General features: G+C 40.1%; 1 protein-coding gene across 1 annotated transcript in view; it reads left to right on the top strand.

The window, feature by feature from the left end:
- Positions 1-27595, top strand: part of BMP7 (bone morphogenetic protein 7) — a 706587-nt gene that overhangs the window by 619320 nt on the left and 59672 nt on the right. Inside the window, exon 4 of the mRNA XM_044090051.1 lies at positions 18617-18814. Coding sequence (XP_043945986.1) covers positions 18617-18814 — 198 coding nt within the window. The remainder of the gene's footprint in view (positions 1-18616; positions 18815-27595) is intronic.

The raw sequence follows: 27595 nt of genomic DNA, 5'->3' as shown, positions 1-27595 counted from the left end.
ACTTAAATGTAAATAATGTAAGTATCACAACTGTACAACCTACAAATACCCTCTACCACCTTTTGCCACCTTATCTCTTCTTAATCTTTTCCCCCTCACAACTCAGTTGCCTCTGCCTTCCTCAATTTCAGATGCCTTATAAGGAAGGAACTTATAGGTTCATAGGTTCATAGGTTTATACTAGGCTGTCTGCCCTAAGGCATTTATAAGCCTAGCCCAAATTTTTGTGGCTTACGCCACCCCTTATATGAAAAAATACTGTGCCCATTAGTTTGTTGTGCCTCTGTCCAACAGTGACACAGATATGATTCCCGGGGTAAACCTACGATCTCCCATCCACAGGTCTAGATTTCTCTTGAACAGAGTCAGCGAGGTGCTCTGCCTCACATGGACCGGGATTTTATTCCACAGCATAGGGAGTCTCTGAGTGATAAATCTATCCCTCCAGCACGTCCTATTTATATCCGTGCTAAGGTTTAAGTCGCTTGCTCTAGTAGTACTTCCTGTTCTTTAGCTTAAAATAAAATTGTAACCATGATTTCTTTACTATGATTTATCTGTACCTACACTATGTAATGCCATCCTACATATTTTGATACTATGTAACCAAATAATTTATTTTGTTCTCTGGCACAAAATTATATTTTAATTGTGTTTTCTTTACTATGATTGTAACTGTGAATACACTATGTAATGCAGAGCTTTTCTCCCCGGGCCTCCACTTGAAATGGGCTCCCTGAGCCCAGTGGACCTCCCCGGTCATCAAACTGGAACAAATAAATAAATAAATAAACAAGTAGTAGAAAGCATTTTAAGAACTAAGCTAACACAAGAATGAAGAAAGGAGATTCTGCCAAAAAGGATGACTGCAATTAGGGGTACAGAGAATAGACAAAAGGGGGCTGCAATTTCCTGGAGAAAACTGGCAAACGAAGTATGGTATTGTTAGCAAATAATGTGGGAGGGAAAGATAATAGAGTGGGAAGAGGTCAAGAAGTCATTTCAACTGCAGGCTAGAGACTGCCTTCCCTATCAAGGAATGATATCAGAGTAAAGGCAGAGAGGAAGGAATAGGGGGATCCTAAGTGAAATACCTGCTCTGGTAGAGTTTTTTAGTTGAATCCAGAACAGAATCTGCTGTTAAAAGAGAGATAATTAGAAGGGCATATAAAATATTGCATGACAACTACAGGAGTCACTTAGAGGAGGTTAGAAAAGATTGTGACGAAAGGTCAGATATGCAATTCACAATAAAACAATGGGAGGGCATATGTACGGCTCGCAATATGGAACAAAGTTTAGAAGGTTTAGAATTTTTGGTTAGAAGTGTTTGCATAGGTATTTTTATAACTCCAAAGAATTTTCCCTCGGGTAGATATCAAATATTGGAGATGTGATGGGGAAGAAAGAGGTAACTGGAAATATATATTTTTCTCCACACACGTTGTCAGAAATTTTGGGTGAGCAGTGGAACCATGAAATTAACTACCCACTTCCATGCCAGCAAAGAAAAAAATTTCATCTTTTACTTGAAAGTTTTAGTTAGTGGGTATATGGAGAATCCTCCTGGATAAAAATTTAGTTAAAATTGTCTTACTGTTGTAAAAATGTATAATCTTATGGAACTAATCCAGTCCCAGTGAAAAACAATCACTTTGTAAAAATGTCAGTTTAAGAACTGGTAGATCTTTCTTGCTGTTTTCACTGAATATTTTATCTGCATAACCTTTTTACCCTTTGGTTTGGATCCTACTAGTGAAAGAGATAAACGTCTTTCTTGGGTAAATCTGTTGCAGACTCATTTTGTCATTTATATCCTTAGCAGTTTCTAAACTGTGGTGGTACCAATGTCCCTAGGACAAATGGTTTCTTTAGTTTTATCTCCTGTCCTTTAATCAGTAATGCTATTTTATTTATTTATTATTTATTTATTTGTTATTGTTTATTGTGATTAATTGTACACCATATTGTAATCCTGTTTTTATTTAAGCAAAAGGTAGCAAGATAAAATGATTAATTAGTCATAGGTAATAAGAAATCAACTGAGTAAAATATTAATGAGTTGGAAAATTGAGTTAATGGTTTTAATAGTGTCATGTTTACCAGCTGTGTATGAAAAGCTCCCATGGCTTAATTAAATAGAAAATGTGAGATGTCTTATCATTGTAACTAAATAGGCTTTGATGTCCTTATATAAATAGTTGACTGCATTCATTAACAGAATATGTATAGTAAAAGCAGTGTGCACATAAAATCACTGGTAGGTGGTTGCAAGCCTAGATGTGCACCAACAGCCACTAATGTTCTGCTATGACACTGGGCAGGATCTTGCCATGCATGTTAATAATAATATTATGCAAAATTTGACTACAATTGTTAGTTGCTTTCATGGAAAAAAATCAATATTAAAATGGGGGTATAATTTGATTAATCCCTTGGGTTAGTCAGTTTCTGTCATTGTTTGTGTCTTTTGGCTTTTCCCGGTTAGGGGTCGCCACAGCGGAACTCTGGTCCGCTAATGATTGGTAGTGGATTTTTACGTGCCGGGTTACCAGCCCTGATGCACAACCTTCAACGAAGGCACGCCCCATTCATGTATGCCTCCACACAGAAGACGCTCTAGCTGAGAATCGAACAGGACAATGTCTTGCTATGAGGCAGTTTCTGTCATATTATCTAATACTTTATAATATGCTTTAAATAATTGAATTAGTCTAATTTCTCATGTTGTTTAACAATTCCAGTTGCTTTGGATTACTGTTTTAAACAAGGTTCTATGCATGAGCCAGAACGAAAATGATCTATCTCTGAATCATACGTTCCATCAATATGGAAAACGTTCTACACATTACCCATACATAAAGGAGGTAATTGTTCTGATTTTTCAAACTTCAGACCAATTGCTATACTGTCTGCCCTCTCCAAGATTCTTGAGAAATGCATTCACAAGCAGATAATGCAATACCCTCTCCAACAGAACCTTCTAACACATACACAACATGGATTTCATCCCAAACACAGCACTACAACTACACTAATATCCTTCATTAATACTGTATCACTGGCCCGTGACAATAATAAACTAGTCTCATGTCTGTTCCTCAACCTATCTAAAGCCTTTGACACTGTCTCCCATCCCCTCCTCCTAGACAAACTCTCTCACCTAAAATTCTCACCTCCCACCATATCGTGGTTTTCCAGCTGTCTCTCTAACCGCCAACAAGCTGTTAAATGGCACTCTGCTCTTTCTCCCCCTGTAAGGGTCCCAATGGGTGTCCCCCAAGGATCCATACTGGGGCCACTGCTCTTCAATATTTTCACCAACCTACTTTACACTTCTTGTTCCAACTCCACACTTGTACAATATGCTGATGATTCTACAGTCATCATCATTGCTGACAATCCATCTGACCTCCACTCTACTACCCAAGCATCATTCAACACCATAGAGACATGGCTTTGTGACAACAAATTAATTCTCAACCCTAAGAAAACTAAGCTCCTACTCTTCCTCCCAAAAAAACTCATCAATCTCAAAACAACATTTTCCATCCTATCTAGCAATAACATTGTCATTACCTCTGACCCTAGCACTAAACTGCTAGCAGTCATAATAGATGATCAGCTTAAATGTGATCTCCAAATCACCACCTCTATCAAAAAGACTCACCAGAAACTCGGACTCCTTTACTGAAACAAAAGACATTTAACCAACTTAGCCAGAATAACTCTCTCCCATGCATTTCTTCTTCCCACCCTCCTTTATAGCTCTCAATTATACACAAATCTTAACACCACTCATAAACAGACTTGAAACTACCTATAATAAAGTTGCTAGATTTGCTGCAAACCAAACCTACAAATCACACCATTTCCTATCCCTTAAACAGTTGCAGTGCCTTGAATTCCCTCATTTGCTGCTACTACAGCAACTGTTAATTATTCACTCCATCCTCTATCTACCATCTTTCTGCCCTAGCCTTCAATCAATTATAATCAAATATTCCCCAACCAGGACATTACGTAGCTCAGACCAAGACTTCCTACAGATCTATAAACCCAAAACCAAATCAGGGTGTTTACTTTATAACTATAACCCTGCTACAACTTGGAACCAACTACCCCAAAAAATTAGGTCCCTTAACCAAACAAAACATTTCAAACTTGCCACTCGGGAATATCTAATAAATAAATGGTCCTGCCATTGTAGTCATCCTCCCAGAAACTACCTAACCCTAGCTTGTCTCTCATCCCTCCTTTCTCCTCCACTGTCTGTCTTAATATCCATCTAACTCTCTGTCTCGTTGCTTAACTTCTACATTACCTTACTACTCCATCTGTACCTATACTGTGTATAACTACTTAGAAATACTGAACACTGTTTTCCCTACATTGATATTGTACCTAAGTTTTTGTTGTAAACATTCTGACATTGTACTCTACTGCTTTTCTGTATGATCTGTTGTAAATGCTTTTTGCAGTTTGATCTCTAACATTTGTACCCAACTGTTTTCTGTAAAATTTTATTGTAAAATGTTATTTCTCTAATTGTTTTAGCTGCCAGTGCAATTTTCTTGCTGACTATATGTAAAATGTTAATACTGACTGCGGAGCTTTTCTCCTCGGGTCTCCACTGAAAACAAGCTAATGCTCAGCTGGACTAACCCAGTTAACAAATGTAAAAATAAAATAAATAAATAAATAAATAAATAAATAAATAAAATAAATTAGCTAATATATAGAAAATAATTAATTTTAAAAATTAGGACTTAAAATGTTAGCAAATCTTTTATAAAATGCAGATGATATTAGATCCAGAAATGTTTGCTTTATTATTTTTCAAATGATTACTTGTTTTAACCTTCATCTTATTGCCTTGAATAATGCCAGATTAAAATGCCTGTTTGTAATGCTGTTGTAAAGTATTATTTTATTATTACTACTGTGGTATTCAGTTTTCAAAAAGTGTTCCTACTGTCTGTCTAGTTTCTGAACAAATTAAAGTCTCAATGGACTTTATATGCACATTGTACAATGTTTGTCACTTTATTTTTTCTGTATATTTACCCAAATTTCTCATATGTATTACCTTTGTCCTATTTACATTTTTTGATGGAAATACCATCAGATGTTCATCGTGTTTCACTGTTGCAGTCCTAACATATGGATTGTCTGGCTCCCGGTAGCCCTCAATCGGCCCAAATACCAGAGTCCTCGGTATATGATGTTGGCTCCGGTTGTAAAACTGATGTCAGAACGTCAGGCATAAAGGGAGGCAGTCGACGCCATTTCCTCTGTCTTTATTGCCATGGAAACCGAAGCAGATGCAATTCACGCTAGTGGCAGTCGGCCGTTTACCTTTTTTTTGCTTTCCGACTACCAAGTTGAAGACGCCTTCAGATAAGTACCCCATTGGGGATCCTCTTTTCTTGCTTTAACGAATGTCAGATAAAGTTAATAACTGTCTTGCCTGTGGAAAACATATTCCGCACCGTGTTTTTCATTCATAGTGTATAACTTGTTTGGGCCTTGAGCACGACGTCCCTAACTGCGATCTCTGTGCTTCCTTTAACCCGCGTACCATACGACGCAGAGCTAAGATTTTGTATAAGCATTTCAGAGTCTGGCCTAAGTTTGTCAGTATGGCATCTTCTGGTCTCCCGACTTCGGATATACCTAGGAAACGCAAACACAAGGACCGCAACAGGCTTAGGGTTAAATCTGCTGATGACGCACCGGTGAAATTGGTTGTCAGCACAGCAGTAGTCAGTGAGGTGCTTTTGCAGCCCCTGCAGTCCACAGAATTTCAGCCGCAGGCCTATGCCAAGACATTTATGGAGTCCTCCATGCCGCAGGCTGCTATTTCGTCTTCAGACCCTCCGCCTGTCGCTGCCTCGGATGGGTCTGGAGCCGCTATGCAGGCACCGGCTTCTGACGCCTCTTCTTTTCGACATGAGACCAGAACCAGACCGACTACCTTAGTTCAGACTTCTGCAATTGCTAGGCCTCCTGAGTGCCTCCAGATTGCTAGCAAACCTTCCAGCCGCAAACCTACTTACAAGCAGGCATTGGCCTCCCCTCCTGTGCCTCAGTCCCAGTTGGTAAAGATGGCTGGTGATCTTCTCTCCCTGATTAAGGGCTCTCATCCCCCCCTTCCAAGAGGGCTAGGGAATTGTCTCCTGATGTTTTGTCTGTCTCAGATTCTGAGGTTTCCAGTATTTCTGCTGGTGAAGAAGGAAATTCTCAACTTTTTTCTGGCTTTGAGGATTCTGATGTTGAGGACTCTATCCCTTTTGCCTCCCCTCCAGAAGATTTTTCCTTTGGGGATACTTTGAATACTCTTAGGGAGCACTTTAAATGGGAATGTCAGGATTTTCTTCAGTCTAAGAAAAGAAACAGGGAATTTTTGGATTTGCCACAGCATAAGCCACTGGCTATACCTCCAGTTTTGGAAGTTGTGGATGATGTCTTCATGGAAAATTCTTTAACTCCTATTTCTGTTCCTCCTGCCCCCAGAAAACCTGATAGGTATTATAGGGTTCCTGATTCTCATCAATTCCTTTTTAAAAACCCTACTGCTGATCCTGAAATTATTTCTCGAGGTCCCAAGGGTGTTAAGGCTACTATTGCTAAAAACCCTGTGCCTTCTGATAAGGAGTCTAGGGCCTTGGACAAGTGGGGTAAAAAAGTCTATACCTCTGCAACTCTTGCCATTAGATCTGTGAATTGCCTTTTTCACTGGGTTAAGTATCAGCAGCATACTTTGGAGGCTATTAAGGCTAAACTTGGGGATATTCCTTCCACGTCTGAGAACAAAGATTTACAAGACTTACTGAATTCTGCCACTTTAGTTAACAAGCATTCACTTCATTGTAGTTTTGACACTTTGGAGTCTTCCTGCAGACCAGCAGCCACTGGTTCCATTATTAGAAAGCATGCTTGGCTCAGGGAGCAGCCTCTTTCTGAACCTGTTAAATCTAAATTGCTGGATGTTCTTTTGCACAAGGATAATCTTTTTGGTAATAAGGCTGAGGAGGTACTGAAGACATTGGAGGATAAGGCGAAATCTATGCAAGCTGTAAAAGATTTCCTTCAGGTTCAGCCTCCTCGGTTCAGTAGGCATTATCCTTCCAAAAACTGGTCTTTCCCTGATCCTGGCAAGCAGGGTCACTCTAGGCCTAAGGGTTTCAGATCTTCCAGAGGGCAGGCTTCTACCCCTCAAAGGGTTAAACAGTGGTATTCTTCTTCTTCTAAATTGGGGAGTTCTAAGCCAGCTTCCCAAAGCAAGCATTCTCACTGACTCTGGCCTTCTTGTGCCTACCTCTGCAGGCCTTGAGTTTCCTTTGGGGGGAAGGTTAGCCAGGTTTGCAGAGGTATGGTCTACCATCACATATGACAAATGGGTGCTCAGTATAGTAAACCAAGGTTACAAGTTTTATTTTCACACCTTCCCTGTTCTACCCAGACATACCCAGAATTCTCAGGGCAGAGATAGGCAATCAAATTTCTTCTCTACTCTCGGGCTATAGAGCCAGTTCCTGCAAATCAGGCAGGCCTAGGTTTTTATTCAAGACTTTTCCTGGTACCCCAAAAAGAGGGTACCTGATGCCCTATTCTGGATATGTCTATTTTAAACACTTTTCTGGTGATTCCCAAATTCAAGATGCTCACTCTTCAACAATTACTACCCATGCTGGGCAAGGATTCATGGCTGGTAAATTTGGATCTCAAGGAGGCTTATCTGCACATCCCAATAAGGGAAAGTTCCAAGCAGTTCCTTCGTTTCAGGGCTGGGGATCAACACTTTCAATTCTCTGCACTGCCCTTTGGCTTATCTATTGCTCCCAGAGTTTTTACGAAGTGCCTGGCTCCAGCCATTGCTTTTTGCAGGCAGAGAAACATTCAAATTTATCCTTACCTGGATAACTGTCTCATTCAAGCAAACTCCCCAGAACAACTAGAAAAGGATTTGGACTTCGTGAAGAACATTCTCACCTCTTTGGGTTACACTCTCAATGAAAAGAAGTCAAAGTTGATTCCTACAAGGGAGATTGTTTTCCTGGGAGCGAGCCTGAATACTGCCACCCAGATGGTATTCCTCCCTCAGGAGAAGCAAGAAGATCTTTTGGCTTACTTCATGAACTTGGCAAGCAAGACCCAGCTCTCTGCAAGGCAATTCCTGCAAGTACTGGGGTTCATGGCTTCATGTATTCTGATGATCCCATATGCAAGGCTGCATATGAGAAAACTTCAATGGTACCTCAAGAATATTTGGTGTCAACACACACAGGACTTAGACTTGATTCTTCCTCTAATTCCCTGTCTGCAAATGGAGTTCCTTTGGTGGGCGGCGGCCTGTTCTCAGAACAAGGGTCTGCGTTTCTGCCTACCACCTGCCAGCCAAACTCTCACCACAGATGCCTCAGATCATCTAGAAGGCAATGGCATACAGGGGACTTGGAGCACCCAGCAGAATCATCTGCACATAAATTTAAAAGAATTGATGGTGGTGCAGCAGGCCTTGCTGGCTTTCAAGGACCTCCTCTACCTAGGACTCTGCTAATCAGGACAGACAATACCACAGTCATGTGGTACATCAAAAAGCAGGGGGGGACTCACTCTTACCTCTTGTGCAGACAAAGCATGAGATTATGGTCCATAGCCGCTTCCATAGACATACATCTAATAGCCCCGTATCTTCCAGGGAGGCTAAACTCCTTGGTGGATCATTTGAGCAGGCATGTTCTGGATCCTCACGAGTGGCAGCTGAACAAGGTCATTTTCCATAGCATCACTCAGCATTGGGGCACTCCACAAGTGGATATTTTCTCCTCTCACACCAGTTCTCTCCTTCCAACCTTCTGCACCAGGGAGTTTCACAACAAAGCTTGGAGGGTGGACGCCTTGTCCTTCCCATGTACACAAATCTCAATTTATGCATTCCCTGCTCTGCCTCTTCTTCCCAGAGTGCTGCTAAAGATAAGAGATGAAAAACCAAAGGCTATTCTTATAGCACCAGATTAGCCCAGGCAGCATTGGTATCCCCTTCTTCGCAGCCTTACCCAAGCTCAGCCTTGGCATCTTCCCCTGGTACCAGATCTGTTGGTTCAGGAAGGGGGAAACTTCTTCATCCTCATCTTCAAACTCTGCATTTAACTGCCTGGCTAATACTTTAAGTCTTTTCCAACAGGTGGTTGAAGTTCTTCATGAGGCCAGGAGGCCTAGCACCAGAAAATCCTATGCAGATAAATGGAAGAGATTTTGCTCTTGGATGCTGGCTAAAGCAAGAAGAGTCTTCTCAATCTTCTCTTTCCCTCATTCTTGACTACCTAGCAGGCTTGCTTAATGGTGGACTTTCCTTTTCCTCAATCAGAATTCATGGTTCAGCAATTTTGGCTCATTGTTCTTTTGAGCAACCCATTTTTTCTCACCCCTTGATGAAGCAGTTCCTGAGGGGAGCTAGCAATCTTAGACCTCCCAGAAGAGCCCCTACTCCTGCTTGCGATCTTAATTTTGCCCTGGAAAAGCTTAATCTACCTCCCTTTGAACCAGCTGCCTCTGCAGATTTGAAGTTTCTCTCCTGGAAGACTGCTTTTCTTTTGTCTATTACTTCAGCCAGAAAGGTTTCGGAGCTGCAAGCCTTAATGGCAGTAGAACCTTTCATTATTTTTCATTCAGATTGTGTTTCTCTTTGAACTAATCTCTCCTTTATGCCTAAGGTGGTTTCCAGTTTAACCCTTAACCAATCTATTCACCTGCCTACCTTTTTCAACAATCCCCAGAATAAAGGGGAAAGGATTCTGCACTCTCTTGATGTGCATAGACAGCTGAGATTTTACTTAGACAGGACTAAATCCTTTCAAAAATCTGAACAGTTGTTGGTTAGCTTTGCTCCTGGGGCTCAGGGTAAAGCTATTTCAAAACAAACCATCTCCAAATGGATTGCTCATTGTATTCACTTTTGTTACCTACAGCATAGGAAGGTTCCCCCCTCAGGGTATTAGGACCCATTCTACTAGAGTAGCCTCTACATCTGCAGCTTTTTGAGAGGTGTGCCTACTAAGGACATTCTAGAAGCAGCTACTTGGTCTTCTGTCCATACTTTCACAAAGCATTGCAATCTACCCTTGTTTTCTAAATTCAGGGCTGGATTTGCCTTTGCAGTTTTGCAGAGCCTTCTTACCAACCCTTAATCTGTGATCCTTCCTCCCCCCTTTGTCTTTTTCCTGGGTTTTGGAAATCAACCCATATGTTAAAACTGCAACAGTGAAACACGAAGAACATAGTACAGTTGTGTACACTTACCATAAATGTAGATATTCGAGTGTATTCACTGTTGCAGTCCTGGTTTCCCACCCTCCATTCCCCCTTTTTTCCTAAGGCACAGACTATATATTTTTATTTTTTGTATGACATGTTTTCAGGGTGTTTCCTTCCTGGGTTAGCCTTCTTTTGGGGGCTCCTGACAGTTAAGGCAAGAAAAACTGAGGAAATGGCACTGGCTGCCTCCCTTTATACCTGACGTTTTGACATCAGTTTTACGACCGGTGACAGCCGATGTCATATACCGGGGACTCTGGTATTCGGGCTGACTGAAGGCTACCGGGAGCCGGATAACCCATATGTTAGGACTGCAACAGTGAATACACTCGAACATCTACATTTATGGTAAGTGTACACAACTGTACTTTCTGGTATATTTATCCAATAAATTGAACCATTATGCCCTTTCATAACATGTAATATTTCTGAACATTTATTTCCAGTAGAATATATATTTTAGCTCTTGTTTACATTGTTATAACTTCTTTTTCTTCACTGTGGTCAATGATCTTGATGATTGAACCATTTCTAAATGTGTGTACTTTTTGAAAGCTGTCTACTTATTATTTAATTAAACAGGATGATATTTATTGTGTGTTCAAAAGTCTAGAATTTTTGTTATAATTTCAATGACAAAAGTTGCATTCAATAATTATTATCACCTTACTTTTGGTATGGTCACTTTAGTTTTAATAAACCAATGGACAATTTAATATTGGTTTGATTAGAACATACTCTAGAGGCTATTTCTGCCTTCAGAATTCCCATTAACATACTTATAGCAACTAATATTAAATGAAATCTAGCAAAAAAGTGTATATTTAAGATAAGCATAACTGAATCTTAATCAACTAAATTAGAAAACTGCTAAAATGTTTAAATGTATGCATATGCCATAGTACTATTTTATTGGTTTTAACTAATTCCAGATCTGAATTGGTATTCAGTATAATTTTTGTATCTCGGCTGAAACTTAAAGGGCCTATTTTAGAGCCCTATGTCTGTACCATAGTAAACAAAGAAGTCAAGCAATACTAGAACTCTTAAAGTGTAATTGGCCTGATACACATGTATAGACTTATTTGACTTAATTAAGGTAATTAAGAATTAAATTCACAATATAAGTTTTCTTAGAAGAGACTGATTTTTACAGTACATTTTAGTTATGTTTTTTTACACCCAGTAAATACATAAATGTTGAATTAAATGGATATTCTGGAACAACACATATCTCCTGATGCCTACATTAAGTTGTACAAGTCATAAACATTTTTTAAGTTATTTATTCCATTTCTACTTAGATAAATAATTTAAACTGATTTGTATACTCTCTAATAATTTTACAGCATAATAAAAAAAATGTACCAGTCCTATTGTTAACACTGTAAAAAATTACAACTTAAGGACTGTACACTAAAAAAGTCCTCTGAAAGTTATCCACACATTTGAAACAAATGAACACCTTTGGTTTTGTAATAAGAGTTAACACAGCCTGTTTAAAAGTGGTATTTATGATCTAACATGATTTTATCTCTGCATAAACTTGGTTGACTGATATTTTAATTCTTCATGAGATCAAATGGTTCACACAAGTCTAGATACTGATGACTGTACCAGTAATTTGTTTACTGCGTCTTTAACCCTTTCATCTGCTGTTGTTGTGTTATTGAATCATATCACATACTTTTGCTATTAGTAAACTTTGGTCTTTCTTGTATTTTTCCACACTCTCTGCCTATTTGGAGTAACCTGGCCCCCCTCAAAAATGATTTGCTTATATTTAAAAAGTAATAGTGAATTCATGTCAGTTTTTTTAATTGTTAGTTTAGTTTAAGCTATCGTAACTAATTCAAATGTTTATCTAATATCTTTATACACAACACATAATTTTATAGGCTAATTGAAGAATGAGTGTGATAGGTTCATATGTTAGTACTAGGCTAGCTGCTCTTACAGGCCCTTTTAAATCCAGCCAGTTTCTCTTTTGGTGCTTGAATTATCCTATCCCATTTGGTATTAGAGATAATTTCAGGAGACCCATTCATGAAATAAAGCATTTAGGAGCTGCCTCTGTCCTTTGGTAGTACAGGGACAGTCCCAGTGTGCATTTTCTGTTTTACAATCTAAAGTTAAGAAGTTAAATCAAAATTCAAGTCTTGGTTAAATAAATAACTAGTGCAAGTTCATCGACTGAAACCAAACGCCAGAAAATGCATTATTGTATCATTTGGAAAGTCATGTATCCCAGGGAATTGCCACATTAGCAGTATTCCCCTAAGTGTTGATCCATTTGTTTGGGATTTAGAACATATATGGACGGTGACCTAACTTTTGATGAACATGTGTCCATTTTTGTAAGATAGTCCTACTATATTGCGTAACTTATAAACAAAGGTGTTGTGTCTAGATCTAGGGATGTCATTGTCCCCCTTTAATCAGCCCTCATTAGGTCACTCATTGAATATCATGCCCCGTTTAACATGTATATGTCCAGACACATGCGACAACTGGAATGCCCACAGAAGTACCTTACTGAAAGGATACAAGGCCTAAATAGCATACTTTACATTGACTGACTCAAAGCCCTGTCACTATACTCACCATCATACAGACTGCTAAGAGATGACCTGTGTCTGGCATACAAGGGAACGCCTGACCCAATGCTGATCCATTTACTGCACATCAGCAAGTCAGTTGACATCAGAAATACTCAGTCTAGAGATCTAAACCTCTTCTAAAACAGCAACAGAATGATTTGGAGGGACAGGTATATCTCGCAGAGGATGCCACTGCTCTGGAACAGACTCTCCATCCTCATAAAAAGTTCATCTCTGTTCATATTCAAGCACGTCTTGAACCTATGAACTGGAAACAGAAACTTTACCTTAATGCTGCCCCCTATACAATAATGGATAGAGGCAGCTCCTAAGTACTGTAACCAATGCATATGTCCCCTCAAATTATCTATGGTATGATATCAATTATTCTCATTAGGGAGTAATATATAATTATCAACAATGGGATGGGTAGGGCCAGTCTCTAACCCAACGGGATAGGTTAATTTGAACACATAAAGGGCAATTGGCTTAATATGACCCTCAAGGGCAGCTAGTCTAGTACTTACATATGAACCCATGAAAGCTGCAAAGTCACTGCCTGTATTTTGACAATGACCTGCCAACTTAATGTGTTTCATCCCACTTATCCAGAACTTCAGACAGTCTTAAACAGCATTTCCTTGATCTAACCACAAAATTCCCCTCCACATTTTTTATGTTTTGAATTTTTACGTTTATATAAGAATGATTTAATCTGACATTACAAATTGCAAAATGTGTCCAATTATTCTTTTAAGTTATGGGAAATAGTTTTAAAATGGTGAAAGGGCACATTTGATTTTGCAAAGCGTGTAATTTCTTGCAGAATGGCCTTCATGACATTAATTTGCTCTGCAGCAGTGTCAGTTTTGTTAATTTTACTTTAGCCCTCTTCAGGAGTTAGGACTTCTGTTAATATTTCTTTTGATGCAGTGTTAAGCATTTGAACGTCTTTACTGGCATGACTAAAAGCAAAATGGTCAGTACATGTGATCTTTTTTAAAGACACCAGCTGTGGCAAACTATGGATGACTGAAGAGTAATTTCTGACTTTTCTGTTGAACAAGTGGTCCCAACACACTGAAGATGACTTTGCCGTAATTGTTAGCTGCTTCTTCCAGGTGCATCCACCTTCTGTATCACCACGCTTCGCAGTGCTGTTTTCAAATTAATTTACACATCTTCAGTTTTTTTTTTCTTTGTGGAGTGACTGCTTCATGTGAATGCAGATGAGAAAGTGCTCCCTTTAAAAGTTGTCATCACCACCAGTATGAACAATAATCCCCATTCAAATTCTTTGGTGGCTATATGACTCTATGTTACAACTAGCATTAACTAAAATGCCCATACACATTCTTTTGTGGCTGTATGACTCTATATTACCACTAGCATTAAAAGTAATCCCCATCCAAATTTTTTGTGGCTGTATGACTCTGTATATTACCATTATCATTAACAGTAATCCCCGTCCTTATTGCCTTCACTCAGTCTCCTTGTACAAAAGGTTCATATGCACATGCCAACTTTAGTTATTTCTTGCCACAGGGCATTTATTTTCATTTGTTGGCCATGCAAGTCTGACTGGATGTTTTCAGTAGAGGCCTTGGGGAGAAAAGATCCATTTTTACAATTTCACAGAAGATGCAGTGTAGAATATTACAGGTGAATTAAACAGTAGTGTTTTTGACAGTGCCACATTAGAAAATGATACACAATATTATATTATATTATATTAAAGTATACAGCCACACTAATACAATCACACTGTATACAAGCATTTGTAGTGAAACAGCTGTAAACATAGATATGCATTAATACACATACAAATACATCCACACACACCCACAGCTCTTCCACTGAAGAGCCAAAAACAATAAAAATAAAAAAAAATAAAAATTGTAGCCATCAGCTTTTTTACAGTTAGATCCATGCCCTCTCCAGATCTTCCACTGAAGAGACAAAAAAAAAAAAAAAACAAACAAAAAAAAAAAAAAACAAAAAACAAAACAAGTAACAGCCTACATTCCTTCTACTGGCATGCTTCTCCCCAACCATTCAGGTCCCATTTCTGTCTCCTGCCTCCACCTCTTATTCCACATTTTTTTATGAAAAAAAAAGATTTTCTTCTTTTAAACTCTAGCAAATTGTTTGCTATACATGTAGCTAACAGTTGTTACAGTTTATACCTTGCCTACACAGAGAACTATCTTTTCTGCTGTAAACTGTTTGCTACAAATGAAGTAAACTGGTTGCTACAGTTTATACTCTACCTGCACGGAAAGCAACATCACTCAGGTTTTAGTTAAAAAAAGTAAAGATTTTCTTTATTTTCCTTTAAACTGTAGCAAGCTACTTGCTGCAATGTAGCAAGCAATTGCTGCAATTTAGACCACACATGGAGCTCTACTGAACTCAGGTTTGACTTGCAAATACAATACCAGCTTTTAAAAGCAGGTATTGCTTTAATAAGAGATCTGGATTTGCTGATTGCACCCCTTCAAACACTTTGGGCCTGGAGTTGTTGCCCCACTCATCCTCACCCTAGCTATGCTACTTGGAACTAAAGCAGTAAGTAGAAAATTATAGATATAGCAATATTAGTTGTGGATAGTAGTGCCAGGAAGTTTTAGTATAAGAGTAGAAATATAGAATATTTAACAGAGACTTACAGTTTATACATTTTATTTACAAGTGAGTATCTACTGTCTATTAATAAAGCTAAAGGACTATTTTGGGGAGTGAGAAAATGTAGGAAAGTGTTGGAAAGGGTGAAGGTAGGGATGTTTGTTTCTTTTTTTTTTTTTGGTCTTGGCCTTCATATGTCTCAAACCAAACAAATGGGGAAACCAGTTGGCTTGGACTTCTGGTTGGCACACTGATATGTATAGGCATATAATATATTTGCCATCGAGAAAACTAACAAGTGTGCTTGTAAGAGATAAACTGCACACTCCACACTCAATATTTATACTGTTCTGGTCCAGAATACAACATTGTTAATTTTATTTTTTGTTAGGCATGCAATTAGAATACCATTAAAAAAAGGGAGCTAGCCCTCCAAGCTTACCAAGCCAAGAAGAGACTTGTCACTCGAAATAAACCAGCCACCATGTCTGCCATCTCATAAAAGCAGGGTAGACCAAAAGCAGTTGCTAATAAATGGAAAATAAGTCCACAAAGAGGACAGTATTGGGATCTTCAAGCAAGTGTCTTGGCTCATCCTAGGTCTGAGGACATCACATCTGCACTGGCACATTTGCCCTTTGGAAGCCACCATTCCATTGGTCACTTGCATGCTTTCCCATATTGAAGCTGAAGTTTTATTGTTTGAATCAAGTAAAAATGGGACAATGACATCCCTAGAGCTAGGCAAAATTCCTTTGTTTATACATTGTCCAATATAGAAGGACTTTCCTATGACAATGGACACATTTTGTTGGAAGTTAAGTCACTGTCCACATAAGTTCCCAAGTCCTGAATAACTGGGTTAACAATGTGTTAGTTCCCTGGGGCGAATGACTTCCCAGTGGTGGATGTTTTAGTCATTTGGAAATTAAATTGCTGCTCCTAGTTTGTCGTCATCCACAAACTTACTCAGCCAGAGCCCTTTGGCATTGGCTTTAACTTCAGAGAAGTAGACGCCAAACAGTAGATGTCCCAGCACTGAACTCTGAGGGACTTTACTGATGATTGGTCTCTTTGTGGAGGTAACTTCCTCTATTTTTTTTTTATTTCCTTCAGGCTATCTGTGAATTAGTTGGAATTCTATTGTGTGACATAGGGGTTTATTCCCAGTTTATTTAGTTTTTCTACTATACCATCATGGGAGATAGTGTCAAAAGCTTTGGCCAGGCCAAGGTACATGGTGTTTACCATTTTACATTCATCAATTTCTTTAGTTGGCCAGGTCAAGGTACATGGTGTTTACCATTTCACATTCATCAATTTCTTTAGTGACCTTTTCAAAAAAGTCCACCTGGTTGAGTAAGCACAACCTGCCCTTGATGAATCCAAACTGATGTGGATCCATTGTTTCGGGGTTCCCTATGTCCTTATTGGTTAGTTCCATGATAAGTCTTTGCATGACTTTACATATGAGGTTGGTCAGACTTATATGTCTTGGGTATCTATTTTAGCCTCAAACTTGGCTTTGGCTGATTTTATTAAGCTCCTGAGATGTTTGTTTCAGTCACAAGGGCTCTAGCATTTTGGGAATGAATTACTCTTCTTACTTTTGGTCAGAATTCTCTTCCTTTTACTATAAAGTTTGTTGAAATTATTTATTTATTTAACATTTGTTTACTGGGGAAAGTCTGACTTGGATTGAAGCCAATTTTCAGTGGAGGTCTAAGGAGAAATGCTCCAGACGTACGTCTTTGTAACAGTTTTACATTCATCACCACCATGCGGGTATATTTCTGGGGTTTGGCCTGAGTTTGTTTATACAGGATAAAGCTGAATCTCTGCAGCTTGTGAAAACATTATACTTTTTCCTGTAGCTTCTGTACCACTGGAATCAAGGAATAAGATATCTTCAACCCCAGAAGAGTAAATTGTTAAATTTAATTTTGTTGTTTACAGGTGATGCTGGAAGTTTAAAGTCTTGATCAAATCATAGCCCTTTGTATATGAATGTGTTAGTTGATCTCTATAGTATTGGAAACATTTAACTGGAGTTTGTTCTTTTTACGAATATATGTGAGCATTTGCTTATTTTTCAACAAAATGGTTTTATTTATGTGTTTATTTATTTGTTTGTTTGTAGTTAAGGAAAACTACAGAAAAAAAGACTTTCTTAACTGTGTAAGCCAACTGGATAACAAGTTGCCTTTTCTGGGGAAAACTGGGAGAAGTGTGTGGTTAAGTTACTTACTTAGTCAAACATTGGACAAATGAAGGCTACAGGAATCAAACCTAGAACTGCTGCAGCGTATAGGTCTAACAGCACATAGTCAAACTTCTGCCCTCAACTGGAAGACAGCTCTACATATCAGACTGTTAAGTGGGTCTAGTTTCTGTTTTGTGTCGTACTTTGAAAATCTCTTCTGCTTTTGAATATGTAATTTTGTAGTAGTTGGCATTTTCTGTTTTCAGTTCTAAGCATTGAACTGTCTAGCATGATATAAGTATTACTTTTCACTCCTGGTGACTGAAAACTAGCAGAAAAATATAAGGATGGCCTCTAGGACCCATCTTCAACATTGATAGTAGTCACAGTTTAAATGAAATCTGTTTTGTTGCACAGTTTTGTATTTGTAACCACAGTTCTGATTTGTTAGTTTGCAATTGCTTCTTGCAGCCATTGTGATAGGGCTGTTACATATTTTTTTACTTTATTTAGTACTTGTTGTGTAGTACAGCAATTGACTACTGTTGAGTATTACTACAGACTAGCATTACTCCTGGAAAGCCAAATGTTTAGTTTCTCATTGTGATTTGCCTCTCTTCGGAAGAAATGTCATTAGCGTTAGCCCCATTTACCTTAGTCTTTAATAGCTCATGGACCTGTCGCCTTGCTGCTGTATTTCTTTATACAATTGAAGTAGGTCCCCTAGATTCCAAAAATGTGCTCTTGTTTTAAAATAACTTCTAGTAATCAGTGTGCATAATATTCTGCATAGATTTGACTTCTTCAAGATGTGATGATAAAGTCTACTTATATCTTCATGTCACTGTGTTTCTGTTTAATATTTAAGGTCAAAGCATAAATCCCAAGACGGCTGGTCTTATTGGAAGGCATGGCCCTCAGAGTAAGCAACCTTTTATGGTGGCATTTTTCAAGGCAACAGAAGTGCATTTTCGCAGTATTCGCTCGGCCAGTGGCAAACAGAAGAACCAGAATAAGTCAAAGGCAGCAAAGAATCCAGATGCTCTCAGAATGTCTAATATGGCAGGTATGTTTAGGTGTATCCCTAAACAAAAACTGTATACTTTAATAATGGTAGCTTTATGTACCATTATGACAACATTTGTTCCATATACTGGTTGCAATGTGTTAGGGGGGGAATAGCTGCCACATTCTTAGTGATACAGAGGACACTGTCTAATTATGTACAATGTGAGAGGAAGCATAAAATTCTGCAAACTGGTCTGCTGTTGTTGTTGTGTCTTTCTGCTTTTTCCCTGGTTAGGGGTCGCCACAGCGGAACTCTGGTCTGCTAATGATTGGTAGTTGATTTTTACGTGCCGAGTTACCAGCCCTGGCACACAACCTTCAATGAAGGTACGCCCATTCACGCATGTCTCCACGCAGAAGACGCTCTAGCTGAGAATCGAACTGGACAGCGCCTTACTGTGAGGCAACAACGCTACCGCAGCACCACCACCGCAGGTAAACTGGTCTGCTGTTGTTAGATTCTGTCATTGTTCTATCTTTTCCAGGGTGAGGGTTGTAACATTCTAAAAGTATGATAGATGGCTGCTGTATTCTATACTTTGTAGTGGATGATAGGATTTGCATTTTGAACACTTTGCTAGATAAATGTCATATGCAGTACACGGTTGTTGAAAGATGGTTCATTCGTTACAGTGAGGTTGTCACGATTCCTATTCTGCGTAATATGTTGGTGAATACTGTCAACTTTACCTCTGTAGAAGTGTTGTAGACAATTTGTCTTCACAGCATTACAAGCCTAGCCAAAAAAAAAAAACTTTTCAAAAGTTCCTTTTATGCTCAAGGAGAGCAAGACTGGATAGACTGAGGAAGAATCTAGAAGATGGCAAGGGTGCTACTCTGCTTGACATGTAGAGAAAGTTTGCTCCAGAGGTGAGGGATATGTTGGGATATGACTCTGTCATGCCAATGCATCTCATTTATCTGCTGATGAAGGCTTTTTACCTTTAACCAAGTATTTTGAGGTGCCATTCATTCTGCAAAGGAATAGGAGGTCAAATAGGGTTGGATCTTGCATGGATCAAAAGGCTAGATACAGATCTCCATGGAAAAGCCTGTAAGAGAAATGGCTGCCAGAATCTCCTGATAACTAAGATTTTTTTAATCCAGTGATTTTTTTTTTAGTTATAGATCTCTGAGGTCTCACAAGTTGTGCACTATGTTTAGACAAATACATGCAAAGGTGATTATATGTCAATAATGTGTCTGATAAGATGTAAGTGAAGGGGAATTAATACTTGTTTGGATTTAGTTGAGATGCCTTTGGAAATTATATGAGTCAGACAAAAAACTTTCCAAGCTATTATGGCGACATGATGGTCAAATGATAAGGAATTGTCAACAAGAGTACCTAGATCCCTTATAACAGTATCTGATCAGATGGGTGCATTCCCTATGTGGTAAGTGAAACTTCTTTAGCAGAATGAACTATGCTAAGTTTTTTTTAATTTAATTTTGAGATGATTGTCCTTGCACCAGTTGTTTTCATGGTATAATCTGTGTTGGAGCAATTGTGAGTTAGCTGAAGATTGAACAACAGCACCTAGTTTACAGTCATTTGCAAACTTAGTTGGCCACAGACCAGGAGTCTTGCCCAGCCTGGCCTGAAAGTCTGTTAAATAGATGCCAAGTAATAGAGGACCCAAAATTGGGTTCTGTGGTACACCACTGGTAACTTTTTTGCTTTCAGAAGTGGCATCTGTAACTCTAACTACATGGGTATTGTCAGACAACCAGTTAGCTAACTACCGCACAACTTAAGGATTTATATTCAGATTTACAAGTCTGTCAATAATGCCGTTATCGGGAATGGTGTCAAAGGCCTTGGCCAGGGCTAGATATGCCGTAAACATTGCATAACCACTATCCACTACTTTAGTTACTTTTTCAAAGAAATGAATGAGGTTAAAGAGGTATCTGCATAGGGGGAGTATGCACCCGGGACATATCTTTGATAACATCTTTGAGAATCAGATCTTAAGAACTTCAAGATTATGTACTGAGAATGAAGACTTTGTAGCAGAACAGAGAAATATTGAGACGTATTTAAATAAAAGATCTTATAAAAGAAATAATTTAAGACTGAAGCATGACCTACAGGAATTAAGGAGAGGAAAGGGACGTCCCTACTTCTCTGAACCTACATTGAGTCATCATGAGAGTCTGGATTTTAAAACTCAATCACAGCAACTTAAATGTTTGTTAATATACACTGCTGACAATAAGCAAGTATGTGAAGTTATTAGGAAGATGTTCATCGTGCATACAGCTGCAGTCATAACAGATGGGCTCTCCTGCCGTCAGGCGGGTCCTCGGTCGGCCGAATTCCAAAGTCTAGGTCCGGCGTCGGTTGTCGTCACTTCTTCCCTGACGTCAGTGTGACAGGGGTATAAAAGAACCAGCCGACGCCATTTTCTTCAGTCTTTCTTGCCGTGCGGTGCCCGAAGCAGAAGCAGTTCGCAAGTGCCAATCGGCCAGCTCCTGAAATTACGAAAATTTTGCAACTGAAGTCTTCTTGAAAGCTAAGTACCCCGTTGGGGAAACTTTTCTTGCCTCAGACCGATGTCAGACAAAGTTAATAATTGTATTTCATGTGGGAAGCAAATACCGCATAAGGATTTTTATTCCCTCTGTATTCCTTGCTTAGGCCCAGATCATGACGTCTCGGTCTGTCGTTTTTGTGCTACATTCAACAAACGCACCATTAAGCGTCGGGCGGAGTTCGCCCAGCATTATTTTGGCAAAAAATTTAACTGTATTATGTCGTTGGATACTGCGACTCCAGTTTTGTCTAAAAAACGCAAAGATAAGGACCAACACACGAGGTCCGCGGCCTCTACCGACACCACGCCAAAGCCGACTACAGGTGGTCCGGTTCTCAGCGAGGCGCCTATGCAGCCCCTGACTACCGACGACACTTCATTGGTGGTGTCTTCTGTGCCCGAGGTCGCAGGCTCCTCGGCCCACACCCCGACTACAGATACTGAAGCCACTCTTGGTGGTGAATCTCAAAATGTAGACAGGTCTGCCTCCTCTCAAGGTGTCTTCAGACCTTCTTCTTCTTTTTCCATCAAGGCTTTCACTAAGTCTAAAGCAGCCATGCATTCTAAGAGACAGGCTACACAGGGCCCTTCTCCAGGCCCCATGCCTAAAAAACAGATGCTTAAAATGGCTGAGGATTTAATTACTCTTATCAGGGGTTCTCAACCCCCCCGGACAAAAGGCCCAGAGTGGAGGAAGAATCCCCCTCCTCTGACCAGGCCTCCATTATATCAGAGCACTCTGATGAACAGGAACATTCTTACTCCCCTTTTGAAGATTCTGATGCAGAGGAGTCCATTCCCTCTGTCTCCCCCCTAGAGGATTACTCATTTGGGGAAACCTTGCATACCTTAAGGGAACACTTCCACTGGGAAGGCCAAGAGTACTCAGATTCCAAGAAAAGGCTTAGGGAATTTCTCTTGCTACCTCAGCACAGGCCTCTGGCTATACCTCCTGTCTTAGACATACTAGATGATGTGTACTCGGAGGCCTGCCTTAACCCGGATTCTTTACCTCCAGCCCCAGTAAAGCCTGACAGGTACTACCGGGTTCCTGACTCACACCAATTTTTATACAAAAGCCATGCGGCTGACCCAGAAACTATCTCCCAGGGCCCCAAGGGAATTAAGGCCTCCACTGCTAAAAATCCATTACCTTCCGAGAGAGATTTCAGATCCTTACAAAGGTGGGGAAAAAAGGTATATACCTCAGCCACCTTAACCATGAGGGCATTAAACTGCCAGTTCCATATGCTAAAGTACCAACAGTTTCTGTTATCACAATTGAGAAGTAAAATGTCACAACCTGAACAACCAGACTTGAAGGAGTTGCAGGATTTGATGCATAGTGCAGAACAAGTGGGTAAACATACCTTGCAATGTGGTTTTGATGCTCTAGAGGCCTCATGTAGAGCTGCTGTTACAGGATCAGTGATACGTGGACGTGCCTGGCTCAAGGAACAAACCTTACCAGATCATGTCAAAGCTAAATTACTATATGCCCCTCTTCAAAAGGATGTATTATTTGGTGTTAAAGCTGAGGAGGTATTAAAGAAAATGGAGGAAAAGGCTAAATCAATGCAAACAGTGAAAGATTTTCTACAGGTACAACCTCCACGTTTCAGTAGGAATTGGCCTTCCAAATATTGGTCCTTTCCAGCCACGGACAGACCCCAAAGAGGTAGATACAGGTGCCCGAGGGGCAGAGGGCAATCTCAAGGATCGTTTAGAGGCAGACAATGGCAAGCTCCTACACAAAGAGGTGGTGAGGATAGTTCGCAGCCATTCAGAAAGCAAACCCAATGACTTTCCCCTTTGCATGCCAAGCAAGGCTCAAATGGCAGCACCCTTAGGCGGAAAACTGGCATTATTTTCAAAAAATTGGCATATTGTCACAAAAGACAAATGGATCCTGGACATTATAAACAGAGGCTACAGATTCCATTTTCACACCCTTCCAAAATGAGAGGCATGCCAAACCTGCCACACAATCAAAGGGCAGAGGCACAAAGACAAATTTCAGATCTCATGGACATGAAAGCTATTCAAGAGGTACCTACTCACGAACAAGGTCAAGGTTTTTATTCCAGACTATTCCTGGTACCAAGGAAGGGAAAAGATTGGAGACCTATTTTGGACCTATCCATCCTAAACACATTTTTACTCGTACCAAAATTCAAGATGCTCACTTTACAGCAGCTTCTTCCCATGCTGGGCAAGGAGTCTTGGCTGGTAACATTGGACCTCAAGGAGGCATACCTGCATGTCCCAATCAGACAAAATTGCAGAAGATACCTCAGATTTCTTGCAGGTTCAAACCATTATCAATTCTCTGCATTACCCTTTGGCTTATCTACTGCACCCAGAGTATTCATGAAATGCCTGGCATCAGTAATTGCCTACTGCAGACTTCAAGGGATACAAATATACCCCTATTTGGACGACTGCCTGATCCAAGCGGACAGCAAGCACATACTTCTGAAACATCTGGCTTATGTAATAATGTTGTTGAATTCTCTGGGATACACAGTCAACAAAAAGAAATCAAGGCTAATACCCTCTCAGAAAATAATTTTCCTGGGTGCCAACTTGGACACAAACACCCAGATGGCCTACCTCATGCCAGAGAAGCAGGGGCAACTAACTCAATACTTCAGAACACTAGCAAATTTCACCAGGCTGACTGCAAGGAAAATCCTGCAGGCTCTGGGATTCATGGCATCTTGCATCCTACTAATCCCATGTGCAAAGCTGCATATGAGGAAACTTCAATGGTACCTGAAAAACCTATGGTCTCAACACAGCCACAGTTTGGAAACAATAATACCACTAATTCCATGTCTTCAAAAGGAATTTCTGTGGTGGGCTCAAGCATGCCAAACAAACACAGGTCTCCCATTCTGCAAGCCTCAAGCATATCAAGTCATCACAACAGACGCCTCAGACTATGCCTGGGGGGCGCACATGACAGATCGGTGCATTCAGGGCAAATGGTCCCAAAAAGAAAAGCACCTTCACATCAATCAAAAGGAAATGCTAGCAGTAATAAATGCTATTATAGCTTTCAAAGACCTTCTGCATCCAGGTCAACTATTGATAAGGACAGACAACACCACAGTAACATGGTACATAAACAAACAGGGAGGAACCCATTCATACCCCCTATGCAGGCTGGCCATGTCACTTTGGAACATGGCTCTGGACTTACAAATCGAACTTCAAGCACAGTACTTGCCAGGCAAGGAAAACACGCTGGCAGACAACCTAAGCAGAAATATGACAGATCCACACGAATGGAAGTTGCATCCTCAAGTTTTTACAGAGATAATTCAAGCATGGGGAAGGCCAGACATAGATCTCTTTGCCTCCTACAAAAATCACCAATTGACAAAATTCTTCTCAAGGATTTTTCATCCAAAGGCCTGGAGAGTGGACGCTCTCTCTTTCAGTTGGACAACAATGACAGTTTATGCCTTCCCACCTCTTCCTCTGCTGCCCAAAGTTCTATTAAAAACCAGAGCAGACAGACCAAAGATGATTCTCATTGCTCCAGACTGGCCAAGACAACACTGGTACCCACTCCTGAGGAGCCTGACGCATTCCCCACCATGGACCCTGCCTGTAATGCCTCTTTTTCTGACTCAGCACAGCTTCAAAACTCTTCAGTCAGCTGAAAACACTCAATCTGGCCGCATGGAAGATTCCTTGACATCACAACAGGCCCTACTCTCCAAGGAGGTGCAGGATGTTATTTTGGAGGCCAGAAGGCCGTCTACTAGAAAAGCTTACTCCGCAAAATGGAAACGGTTTTGTGCCTGGAATGAGAAAAAGGACCAGAATCCTGGAAAACTGAATTTACCTCAAATATTACAGTATCTAGCTGCTAAGCAGTGGACTTTCATTCTCCTGCAGAATACAACACTGATCCACCTTTATTCTCCCACCCCCTCTTAAGACAGTTCCTCAGAGGGGCTAAGAATATAAAACCCCCAAGGAAACAACCAATACCTGCTTGGGATCTCAATTTCATTCTAGAAAAGCTGACCTTGCCTTCTTTTGAGCCAGCTGCCTCAACAGATTTGCAATATTTGTCCTGGAAAACAGCTTTCCTTCTGGCTATTACCTCAGCTCATAGGGTATCGGAACTACAAGCCCTCATGGCTGTGCAGCCTTTTATCATCTTCCATCAGGACAGAGTTTCCTTACGAACCAACCTGTCCTTTATGCCAAAAGTGGTATCCAGGGTAGCTTTGAATCAGGCTATACACTTACCTACCTTTTATCCTAATCCTCAAAACAAAGCGGAGAGATTACTACATTCCTTGGACATCCACGGACAACTGCGTTATTATTTGGACAGAACAAAGCCTTTCAGAAAATCAGAACAGCTATTTGTGTCCTATGCTATAGGAGCTCAAGGGAAGCCAATTTCCAAACAGGCAATCTCAAAATGGATAGCCCACTACATACACTTTTGTTACTCTTTTCATGGCAAAACTGTACCTGCAGGAATCAGATCTCACTCCACAAGGGCCACAGCTACCTCTGCAGCTTTCCTCAGAGGAGTTCCTACCAAAGATATTTTGGAAGCAGCCACTTGGAGTTCTGTGCATACCTTCTCCAAGCACTACCACCTACCATTATACTCCAAAACTAGAGCAGGCTTTGCCACTGCAGTCTTGCAGGGCATCCTGGCTCCTCCTAGTTCCACCTAGTGCCTACCACCCCTTTCTTAGCTTTGGGATTCTACCCATCTGTTATGACTGCAGCTGTATGCACGATGAACATAGTACAGTTTTGTACCTACCATAAATGTAGATGTTCGAGTGCTAATACAGCTGCAGTCCAGGTTTCCCTCCCTCCTTCCCCTCTTGGGACAGGCCTATTGGCTAACACCTCCTCATACAACCTGATTGGGGTATTCATTTATGGTGTATTTGCTTGCAACTACTGTATTTTGATTATATGGCATTGCTTTATTACACAAATTTATGTATTTCCTTCCTTCTGGGGGCACCTGACATCTGGGGCAAGAAAAACTGAAGAAAATGGCGTTGGCTGGTTCTTTTATACCCCTGTCGCACTGACGTCAGGGAAGAAGCGACGACAACCGACGCCGGACCTAGACTTTGGAATTCGGCCAACCGAGGACCCGCCTGACGGCAGGAGAACCCATCTGTTATGACTGCAGCTGTATTAGCACTCGAACATCTACATTTATGGTAGGTACAAAACTGTACTTTTTGGCCAGTATTGACAATTGATGACAAAATAAAAGACATCATAGGGGAACAGCCTAGATTCCTATTTAAGAATAAGAAGAATTTGAAACGTCTCATTTGCAACAAAGATGGTTTTGAAAGAACTAGGCCCAATTCTAACAGAAAGGGTACTTTCAAATGCCTGATATGCAAACCTTGCAACTCCATTGACAGCTCCAATACTTTTGTACATCCATACTCCAGGCAACAGTACAATTTTAATGTTTATGCTGATTGTACTAGTTCCCACATTATATACTTAGCGACTTGCTGCCAATGTAGTGCTTTCTATGTTGGCAAAACAGATCAACGTCTTAAGGAATGTATCCTTAGACATTTAAGGGACATCAAACAGAAAGACCCCAACAATGCCTTAGCAGCCCATATAGTACAGTATCCTTCTCATCACTTTGTATTTAAGGCCATAGAGGCAGTCTGTCAGACCACAAGAGGAGGTGATGTTCATAATCGCACAGAGTTAAGGGAAACATGCTGGATAATTAATTTAAGAGCGAACAGATTACCTAGCTTGAATACCATTGTGCCATTAAAACCTGCACTTAGGAATAGAAGGAATACGATCAGCAACCTTACTTGAATGTTGCTTCATTCATATAATGTATCCACATACATAGCTACTAGTTTTCTCATATACAATCTCATAGTAAAAAGAAGTACTGCGCCTTTAATTATAATGCAGGAAATTATGCCTCTTTGCTAGCTGGCCTCCTTTTGGTTTGCAACAAGGGCGTGTCACAGATGAATGGCTGTGATGCCTTATAAATGCAAAAGCTGAACAGTCCTTTTTTACGATCTGAGGAAGGCATATTTGCCGAAAGCACTTATTGGAAGACTGAGGACTGCTTGTTTTATGTTATATTCTTTTTTACTAAAGTTTTGATTTTATTATCAAGTTTTACTGCCGTGGTGGACAACAGGAGTTTTTAATAGAGGTTAAAGAGGTAGGACCTTCCTTTGACA

This window comes from Protopterus annectens, chromosome 12.part0 (assembly GCF_019279795.1).
Source record: "Protopterus annectens isolate FY-2018-M chromosome 12.part0, PAN1.0, whole genome shotgun sequence".
Lineage (NCBI taxonomy): Eukaryota > Metazoa > Chordata > Ceratodontiformes > Protopteridae > Protopterus > Protopterus annectens.
Note: the sequence above shows the minus strand (reverse complement) of the source record. Positions and strands in the feature narration are given on the sequence as shown.